Genomic DNA, 10486 nt, shown 5'->3' with positions numbered 1-10486 from the left:
ACCTCTGAATAGACGGAAAACAAATGTAGAAGAGGATTAAAAACTAACCGAACAGAAGAAGTTGATCAATAGAGTGGCCATCTAGAATCCCTCTTTCAATATCTCCACACGTTAGTATCAAGCAAAATCTCTTACCGAGGTGCTATTCCATGTGCATATTTCAGCAATTGGGACTTCGCAGTGGACGGATCACCGCACAATAGAACATGGATGTCGCTACGAGTCGCTCTGCCACCAATAGCTTTCACTGTTCCACCGAATAATTGGCAAAGAAGACCTGATGGGAAGCAATTGTTCGATATAAACAAATTATAATCGATATAGGCAAATTCTAATCGATATAAACCAGAGAAGATCGAAAAGACAAAAGAGACGAGAGAGTGGTTTCCTACCTTTCTTGACGTCGTCAGATTCCCATATATTCGGTGCTAACGATTTAACTAATTTTTCATAAATATTTGGGTCTTGACCTAATGCTTTCATACGCTCCATTAATTCATTTGACATTTGTCCTCCATATGCACGCTGATGACGTTCTTGTTGACGTTGTTGTCTGACGTCATCCATCAAAATATCTTCTTGGCCATCAAGATGTGCTGAAGTAGAGAATCCATCATCATCACAATATCATGAACATCCTCCTTACCATCTGCAGCGGGTCCCACCATTTGACTCTCAGCAATCAAAAAACGATTTAGATGATCTTTATGAATAGAATTTACATCGATGTAAACTCGGTACACTGATTTTAATGTCCGCATGCGAGGCACAATGCGAACACCAGATGCTCTGTATATTCCTGTCAGCTCGATGAAATCCCCAGGCTTGCAAATGTCCACCATTTCGTCATAAACATACGCCAAAACTGAAAAACAGATCTTGCCGTTCTCGGGATGCAAGAAGCACTCGGAGCAGAGACTCACGTGTTTGGGGCGTTTCCCCTTCTGGAATGCTTTCTGGAGTTTCTTGCACTTTAATCAATTGTTTGTTTCCAAAAACACATTGTGAATGAAATAATTCGAAAGTGTACCTTGATTGACACTTGATACAAATCAGAGGCTCATCAATATGGCCACCCGTAATCGCCCTGACTTCTTCATAACCGCAAATTTGTCCCTAAAATCGAACCGAGTGATCAAAAACTGCGTGATGCATCCCTACAGACGGATCATCTTGCTTCCTGCTTGTACATCGAAATACAGCTTGTCGCATGTCCGGCATGATTGATGAGCAACGAACAACAATCCCTCTTATCGCAACGAGTGTTTCAATGTCCTTCGGGTCAAGATCTCGCATACATCGAACATGAGGATGATGGAACAGACTCGTCTATAACAGAGAAGACCAAAACTTTGTCAGTTAAATAAAAATGGCTTGCCTTCAAACTCAATCTTCTATTTTGGAGGAGGTGATCAGAAATATCGTAACTTGCATACAGTCGGCTGATTATGTCTGCAAGAACTTCATCCATGAAAATGACTAAATCTGCTGGATGACGAATGATGGCTTTGAGTAGCACCAATGAACTTTTGTTGATGTGCTGAAGATCAATCGAGAAGTCACAACATGCGGTTTCGCTGTTCATTGCGTTTTCAAACAAAGTTTGTATCTGATGCATGTAGAAAGGCTGCCGAGGCTCAACGTCGAAGATCTCTTCATCCCATTCGCTGTTCTCAGAACTTAGTCTGAATGTTTGCAAAAATGTTTCAAATAATCCTTTCAGCTCAGTCTCGTTGATGTCGGAATGATCGTGTAGTCCATAAACCCGATTCCTTCCAGCGTCACCAAGATCTCCGCGAACATCTATTAAAAGCAACAACCACCCGTCTTAGCAACCACGCGTCTCAGCAACCACCCGTTGTAACAACTACCCCCTTTTAGCAACAACCACCCGTCTTAGCAACCACCGGATGAGCAACCACCGGATGAGCAACCACCCTCTCAACAACCACCCCCTCACCCCACCCCCTTTCAAACAACAACCAAACAACCACTCGTCTTAGCAACCACCCGTATAAACAGTATCTGGTTGTTCTATGGTTTCTCTTCTTCAATATTCTATCCCGTACAATCTCGCTCACCTCCTCGGGTTGTGTTGTCAATATTTGGAGCATCCTGGTTGCTCCTTCCCGTTGGATTCACATCTTGAGGATTCCTGCTTGTATTGCGCGGCATATCACGACTCAAAAGCAGTGCGTCTGTGTCAGGATGTGCACCAACAAAGAAAACAGGACTATCTTTTAAGTTTAAGCTGCTATAAGGGAAACCTATAAGGGTACCTAACTCCTCAATCTCTGTTCACTCATCAACCATTCCTAGATTCTCCTGAGGGTCTAAACCAACTTCTTGTTGTTTCGCCTCTGCTAAATGTCTATTTCTGGTTGTTTCCAACAATGATTTGATTTCTTTACTAATTTTTTTCTTCTCTTCACGTTCAGAGACAACTTTCTTCTTTAATTTCTGTTTTCTTTTTTTCAATAGAGACACTTCCTTCTTTACTGCCTTCCATTCTGTTGCGTGACGCTGAAAACAGATCACATATGAGCGAATCGTCACTCTCGCTGAAACACACCTTTTAGAGTGTGACGTTTCTTACCTTTGAAATAGAGTGAGACGTTTCCTTTTCACCTTCTGCGTTTGTCATATGATCATCCATCCCACTCGCACTCACGTCATCAACGTCCATAGCTCCACCATTATGAGAACGTTTTTTGTCTTTTTTTATCTTCCCCATCGGTATTCAACGAACGAATCCAGGTTCGTGACTGACACTTCCCAGGTCCAATTTCCGCTTGATGATGTCCGGTGAGAAGACACATTGGGAAACTCTAGGAATTTTGGAAGGAAGCGACTATGAAACCATTCGGAGAGCGTTTCGTCGAAAGGCACTCGAATATCATCCAGACAAAAAACACCTCGAGACCGAAAAAACAGGTGAATTTCAGAAAGTTCTCAACGCGTTCGAGTCCCTTAAAAAAGGGTTTGAGGGTGGTGATATGAATGCAAATCTGTTGCATGAATGTCGTCAATCGTGTGAAGGCAATATCACTAGAATCAACTTGAGTTCAACTCAACAACTTGATGCTTCTCTCTATTGCTATACATGTCGATGTGGAAATGACATTCCGATAGAAGTGGATGAATTGAGTATAGCGTTTGAAGTAAGGATCCTCAAATAGCAAGGGATTCAAAAGAAGCGCAAAGGATCCTCTTTTGAACCCTTCTTTCCTTAGGGATCCTTCATAACGGATTGTGATGGATGTTCCGCGATGTATTGTATTCTATTAAAGTCTTGACATTTTTTGCATTTGCCTGAACACGCACTTTTGGGACAGCTTTTTAAGAGGAACAGCACCAGTCTCAGCACCATAAAAACCAACCCAAAATCCAATGGAGGCTTTTCAACGAGTTATTTCAGGGCGACAAAAGATCCCGATGGACGGGTTCTTAAGCTTTACTCCGTTATCTCATTCTCAACAGCATTACTTGACTCAATGTTATGCTCTACTTGCCAGTTGTAGGCCTGTTGATTGAATCATTCTTTCACACACTTTGTGTTCCTCAGCGATTTTGGCAACGTGCGCCGGTGTGTATTTCGCATCAACTTTTTTCGCCATTCCCCTCCTCCTGGCGGGTATTGGTCAATTTGTTTGTATTCTATATGTTGGTGCCACATCAACGCCATCTGGATTAAAGGTAACCAGGAACAAGTTAAATTCGATCTTTCCTACTACTGATTTTATTTTCAGGGAGTTCAAGGCCAAAAACGTCTTGCAGCTCTTCTTGCCGCCGGCTTCTTGCTTGGAACTTCTCTTTCTGAGGTTATTTCTTACGCCAACTTTCTTAATCCAGGTAATCCATTGATGCCAGATCTCTTCTCATTTCTGTCTTCTGTGCAGCAATTCTTCCAACTGCTCTTCTCGCAACGCTCGCAGTTTTCATCAGCTTTTCTCTGGCTGCAATGTTCGCCAAGGAAAGGTCAGTCCTCTAACTTTTTTTCTTTCTTACAATTGTATGTTTCAGATCTTTCCTCTATCTCGGGTCAATTCTTATGTCGGTAAGTTGAAGCATCAGGAACCCGTTTTGCGTGGACCACCATTCATTTCCCAGGCCATGATGTTTCTTTCTTTTATTTCGTTCTTCAACATTTTTTTCCGTTCAAAAATTGCTCATGATGTTCTTCTTTATGGAGGACTTGCTGCTTACATGGGGTCAGTTTTGCCCCTGCTGCCTCCAAATCATCTCCTACTTTCTCAGATTCGTTCTCTATGACACCCAAGCCGTGCTGTTTGAACACAGCCGGGGTCAAACTGATGTCGTTGTAAGTTATTCAGTGTTTGCAATTTAATGGAATTTTTCGTGTTTTCAGCTCCACGCTCTCACTTTCTACATTGACATTGTTGGAATCTTCATTCGCATTCTGCGCATCTTAATAGAAAAGGAAGAAAGAAAGGCACGCGACGATGAGCGTCGGCGCAAGTAGTTCAATTCATACTCAAAATATTTTGTGATTTTCTGTTGTGAAAAATTGAGCGCTTGAACTGACGCTTCTGCGATTCGACAAATAAAACCGATTCTTAACATAAAACGGATTAGGATAGAAGAAAAAAACAAATCAAGAAAGAAACGAATGAAGAATAAAACCGCCAAACTAATCGATTTAGAATAAAACAATTAAACGCGATAGGGAATGGAATGGAACTTTGCCACATTTCAAGTATCCACCGCAACAGGACGCTGCGTTTCGCTGGGTTGGGTCTCCATACTCGCAACTTTTGGTTTTTTGCTGGTTTGTGGCTCGCTTGATTCTGCGGCACTCGACTCTCCGAATTCTATTGGGACATCCGGGTCTCGTGCTCCACCAATCATAACGGGCTTTCGTATCGCAGCGTCTCCCTTCCAGCTGTCTCTAGAAACCATGTAGTTGTAGTTGTAGATGATAACACCAGTCAAAAGAACAACAAGTCCAGCGAAATTCAGGCCATTGAAGGTATTCCATTTTACGATAAGCTCAACAACCCAGATTGTCACCACACGAGCAGCGACAAGCACCATACGCAAAACTGCAGAGCCGAGTTTCGTAATCTGAAAAGTGAGAAACGATGAATGATAGAAGCAAGAGAGAAATAAGAAGAGTCCAGGTTACAATGTCATGGGATACTTACCACAAGTCCTGTGCTGTTGAAGATAGAAACTGACAGAACAAATCCAATACTCGCCCCAATGAGAATTGACGATTCTTTAGTTCCTTGGCTCATCATATAAATTGTTTCAGATGTTTTTTCAGTTCCAGTGAACTGGAAGATGATCAGTAAGGTTCCTCCAATAATCGCTCCGTAGAGTCCTTGCCATCCAATTGCTTCCAACGGACTGCAGCGATATTTACGGAAGAGCTTCTCCTCCACGATGGACTGAATTGCAGTCATTAGTGTCCCAATCAGAGCGAGTAGGATCCCAAGCCAGTCCATCCCCCCGTAGTTGTTTGATGCATCGGGATGTAAGATCGAATAAAGACCAGTAATCACAAGCCCAATCGTGACGATGAGAACGCCGGCAATCTGGTGGCGTCGTAAAGCAACTTTGATATAAAGAACAGAGAGAACTGCCGTAGCGACGATGTTAAAATTACGCAAAATACCAACAGAGGAAGCTTGTCTGTCAAAATAAAAAAATACCAACAGGTCAAATCGAAAAAAAAAAATTAAAAAAAAAATTTTATCGTCATGACGTCGGGCGAACCTTGGTAGTGAAATTAAGGTATATATATATAGTAAAGTAATTTGACTAGTGACGGAAAAATAGAAATTCGGATCAAAATGATTTATTTTGTCATAGATTGTAAAATAAACTAATTGTCCAACTCACGTGAAAATAATTGAATAGGTGACCATGAGAGTTCCAACAAAATCAAGCATCACTGGAAGTAACCACCTGAGGATATTAATAATCAGAGAAAAGTGTTGAAATGATCACATACCAGTATTTGGGGCATGGCTGCTTCGAGAACGATGCATCAGACGTAGCGAACTCCATTAGTTTAGGTCTTTTGCGCAATGAAGCAATATATTTTCCAATCCAATACGCAGGAAGGCATAAAAACTCTGAAAACGCCTCATTAAACCAAACAAAAAAAAATTTTTCCTCACCTCCAAGATACACAGTGAATGTTTGAAAAAACGGAGCTTCAAAATAACGCAACTCACAACCGTCGCATGGTGCCACTTTCTGCAAATTCATCCATTTGATTGCCAATGAGTCCCAACTTCCAGATGCCAAAACAAGGGCACCCGAGATAAGCAAAATCCAACCGGAGGCCTTGGCGCGGCGGCGGAGGGACGCCTCCCTCTCCTGGGGCGTTTCGTGCTCCGTTTTGATGACTTCTGCGACTTCAAATGACTCACTTGTTAGAAACGGACTTGGCATTTTAAAACCACCTATTCAAAAAAATATTCTTTGTAGAAGTAGAAATGTATAAGTAGCAGAAGAAATTGTTCACAAAGACTTCATTGTGGAAAAAACATGTCGTTCTCTGGGTTACCGGAATGGAGACTTCTGGACACGTCCCAAAAAGACTGACCGAAATAGAAATCCTTTTATGGGAAAGTCATCCACTACGACAATACTGTGAACATTATTACAATGAACGTTGCTTTAATTCAACAACACACTATACAACAAGCATTCAAGCAGACATTCCCAGCGTGTTACAACAATTAGAAATTAAACGTTTGCATCACGTAAACCTGATAACAGACTCTTAAGAAAACCTCAACTATTTTCTCCCTGAAAGAACAGTGCTGACCAGTCACTGGGGAATGATTTATCAACGATGTCAAGTCTAGTTGAACCAGCATCCAACTTCTTGTTACCGACACAACATTCAACTCATCAAGAAGAATTGGCAGGCAGCGAAAATGAATGGCTTGAGTTTTCAATTACACAAATCTTTAGTCGAATTTGTGGATTGAGTAACCCACCATCTGATCAAGGGCGACCTTCACAACGTCGTACGCCCTTGCTTCTAACTGTAAGCATTCTACACTGCTTGTTATCTCGCACATGGAGCCTTAACTGATTGCTGGATCGTTTTCTCTATAGGAGTTTGCACCTCTATCAGTACCCGACAACCTTGTCCCCATTCCCAAGAAATGGCACACTGATCAAATAAGTGGGATCTTCATCCTTTCATTTGTCTCTATGTTGTTCTTTCAGTCAAGGATGTCGGAGATTTCGACGATGAAATGCCTCACTTTCAATTGGGAGCTCCAAACGACGTAGCTCTTTTTGAACCACACGGAGCGAATAGCAGTCCAGGGGATTCATCACCTCTTCGTTCTGACAGAAGCCCAACGTCACCGACTGCAACAAGTACGTGGCATCTATCGTTCCTGGTTTCTTTGCGGTTTAACAATTATTCTGGCATGATTTTTCGTTCCAGAGCAGATGTCGATAGATTCGAATAAAAGTACGAGGGATGAATGATACCGATCTCTTGCATCTCAAACTTTCAGAATTCGCAACAGAATCAACTCGTATCTCCACCGGTAAGCCTTCGAGGTCACAAGCACACCGAGAACGTTTTCAACTGCCACACCGAGAACGTTTTCAACTGCCACTTGATATTTCTTTTCTGCCCACTCTCATACATTCATTTCGTTTTTAGGGGCGCTACGTGTTTCTGAAGGGAAATCGGGATCAATCGGGACAGATCAATACTCCGCTACGGGATCTTCACTTTCACGAGAAATTCAACCATTAGATTCAAAGAAATTCCATGACGTCGAGGATTTTGGAAATGCTTTTCATACTGGTGCAATGGAACGGCTGCAACTGTCCAAGGGGTTGGCACTTCAGATGCAACGGATTCAGGTGAGAAATATGAGTGGTTGTTGTAACAAACCTTTTTGTTTGTGTAGGAGTTGGCAAAAGGAACGAATTACATTCAACGTCTAGAAAAAGAGAAGCAGCGCGTTAAAAACGAGTTGAAGGATTATGATTCAACGTTCAAAGCAAAATTTGGGTGCCTTGTACGTTAAGGAATCTTTTCTTGCAAATTTCTCCTCTTGTTAGCCTGGAAGAGAAGAGAAAGAGCCCTTGCGATCGTTATATGTTTATTATAGACGACTTAAAATTGCAATTCAACGGGGATCGAAAAAACAAGGTAAATCATTCCTGCAGATCCATTGCTCAGTTGATACATCAGGTGACACATTTTTCAGCTGACTCAGTTGATACAACCTGACTTGTTCCATAGAGTTACCCATACAACTGACTTGTTTCATCCATAGGTGAACTGACGGCTCAAACGAGCAGGAGTAGCAGCCACAATGCGATAGATGAGGATCTAACGGCAGAAGAAAAGAAGTTGTAAGCTCAAAGCCGAACAGCGACTCAACTAGAACTTTGATAAAGAAAGGTTGTATGAAATCGATTTTTGAGTAGCTGTATGCTTCTTGTAGGTCTAAGCTTCAATGTGATAAAATTCAACTTCGCAACAAATTGCAAAAATTCCAAGAAGACTTCGTCAGAGTTGAAGGAAGGTTCGCCCAAATAGTCGAGTCGAATGCAATGAATCCTTTCAGGCCAATCAAATACCACCGTGACATTATCATCATTGAGAATGAGTACAAACAATACAAACAAATTAAGGAGGTGAGTGTCAAATGGAGTTCGCCCACTAAATCCTATTTACAGCACATCCGGAAGCTGCATGAATCTATACAAAGAAGAAAGACATTCAAGCAGTTGTCAAGCTCTCATAGCGCCCTCGTGAAGTAGACCACAGAGGATCTTCTGTTTTCGTCACTTTAAAGGCCATCAGGTTCCTTTTTGCTACTTTTTTCCATCCAGTACTAATTTTGCTCGATATCTGGAGCGTATGCAAGATCGACTCGACATACAATAATTGCAACAACACATACAAAGCACGAGAATGATTTCTCTACTGTTCCTTCTGCCATAGCACGGGGCCTTCACGAAGGTATGAATGTTTATAGGAAACCCTTCACCCGCGGTTCGTTCTCTTGAAAGGCCTTGGGGCTAGAACAAATAGGCGTCGTACCGATGGGGAATGTTGCAGTAAGGGCACCTCTGAACCAGGATGCCACTTTTATTGCAACCTCGCCTTCCCACTCGGCGGTCCAACATCTTCTCCTTGAGAATCCATCGACATCAAGCAGCTCGGCGTCAATGTTTGCGAATCTCATAGTGCGAGGCCCGACGGGAACATTCCCAACACAAGACGCGACTGTCACAACAACGATTGCAGAAAGCAGACTTTTTGTCGTGCAAAAAACCGTCACTCCCTCGGAGGGCCTTCCAGCTCAACGACCCCTCACTGCAACTGGACGAGCTCTCACTACCACTGGAGGGGAGATGCAGCTTTCTGCAAGTTCTGCAAACATGGCATCATTGGCGAAACGGAAAGGCATGAGGGCGCCTGATCCCTCGGAAATGCCTCTTTTGACAAAATCCTACAAATTCGCGAGTCAAGAGAGTGGAGATTTTCTTGTTTCTTCTGCCGCCCGTTTAGCCTCAATTCGCGCTGCAACATTTCCTCAAGTCCACTCCCATTTGTTGCCATATCATCGTATTGAATTTGGAGATCCATCATCTCTTCCCTCTATGGGAAGGAATTGGGTGGACCGAACACTCAGCGCGAGACTTCGATCCCCGCCAAAAATGCTTCCTGATGAATTGAGAGCCTTGATGTGCCAAATGATTTGCGCAGTATGCGAGCTTCATAGTACTGGAGTCTTTCACGGAAGTTTGTCCTTATCGAATTTTCTAATTACAGCGAGTGGCGGTCTATTTTTGTCCGACATTGGAAGCCATTTCAAGCCACACATTTTGAAGATTCAAACAGCCTCGACAGCCACAGCAACTTTCTACGAAACACCAACTCCATGGACGTCAGGGTCAACTACTGGATGCTCCTGCTACATCGCACCCGAACGGTGAGCCTTACAAACTCTTCTGACAGGATCACAATGGCATGCATGTATCACAATGGCATGCATGTATCACAATGGCATGCATGTATCACAATGGCATGCGTGTATCACAATGACATGCATGTATCGTCCACAGTCATTCACATGTGTTACATGCATGTCTTGATCAGGTTTGATTGTTCCTCGTTGTTCCATCAATCTCATAACGCATCGAAAAGAACTCTATCAAGTCCCATCAGACGTCACCATCGTCTCCCGTTGAAATCTCGTCAACTTCCAGAAAGCCTTTCTACTGATCGCGCAGAAATCAATTCTCTTGACACACCCAAACCGTTTTCTCCTGATTTGGAACCTTTGGGACATTCTCGAGGCTCAGCGCCTGCTCTCAACTCCCTACTCGAAGCTGAGCTGCCAGTTGGCGGTCGTTCAAGTTCCGCAGCCGCTTCGAAGGACGTCCGTCCCTCCGGTCGGTCGTCTCGAGACTTAATCCTCGACAATCTCTATTCGAGTGACATTTTTGCATTGGGTTGTTG

General features: G+C 42.9%; 2 protein-coding genes across 2 annotated transcripts; one reads left to right on the top strand and one right to left on the bottom strand.

Moving 5' to 3' along the window:
- Positions 1 to 135: 135 nt before the first annotated feature.
- LOC129617886 (uncharacterized) lies at positions 136 to 2734 on the bottom strand (the record flags this gene model as incomplete). Its single annotated transcript, XM_055532924.1, has 9 exons — positions 2597 to 2734; positions 2303 to 2523; positions 2082 to 2254; positions 1379 to 1803; positions 1162 to 1329; positions 924 to 1116; positions 647 to 865; positions 393 to 596; positions 136 to 331 (listed from the first exon to the last, which is right to left on the bottom strand). Coding segments are annotated over exons 1-9 (1937 nt in total), but the record flags the coding sequence as incomplete, so codon positions are not given.
- A 64-nt stretch (positions 2735 to 2798) lies between these two features.
- Positions 2799 to 4483, top strand: LOC129617885 (DPH4 homolog). Its single transcript, XM_055532922.1, has 2 exons — positions 2799 to 3161; positions 4370 to 4483. The coding sequence occupies exons 1-2, from the start codon at positions 2799 to 2801 to the stop codon at positions 4481 to 4483; spliced, it is 477 nt and encodes a 158-aa protein (XP_055388897.1).
- Positions 4484 to 10486: the final 6003 nt, after the last annotated feature.

The sequence above is a fragment of the Condylostylus longicornis genome, unplaced genomic scaffold, assembly GCF_029603195.1.
Source record: "Condylostylus longicornis isolate FDR11 unplaced genomic scaffold, ASM2960319v2 ptg000684l, whole genome shotgun sequence".
NCBI lineage: Eukaryota > Metazoa > Arthropoda > Insecta > Diptera > Dolichopodidae > Condylostylus > Condylostylus longicornis.
This window is presented reverse-complemented; position numbering and strand designations above follow the sequence as displayed.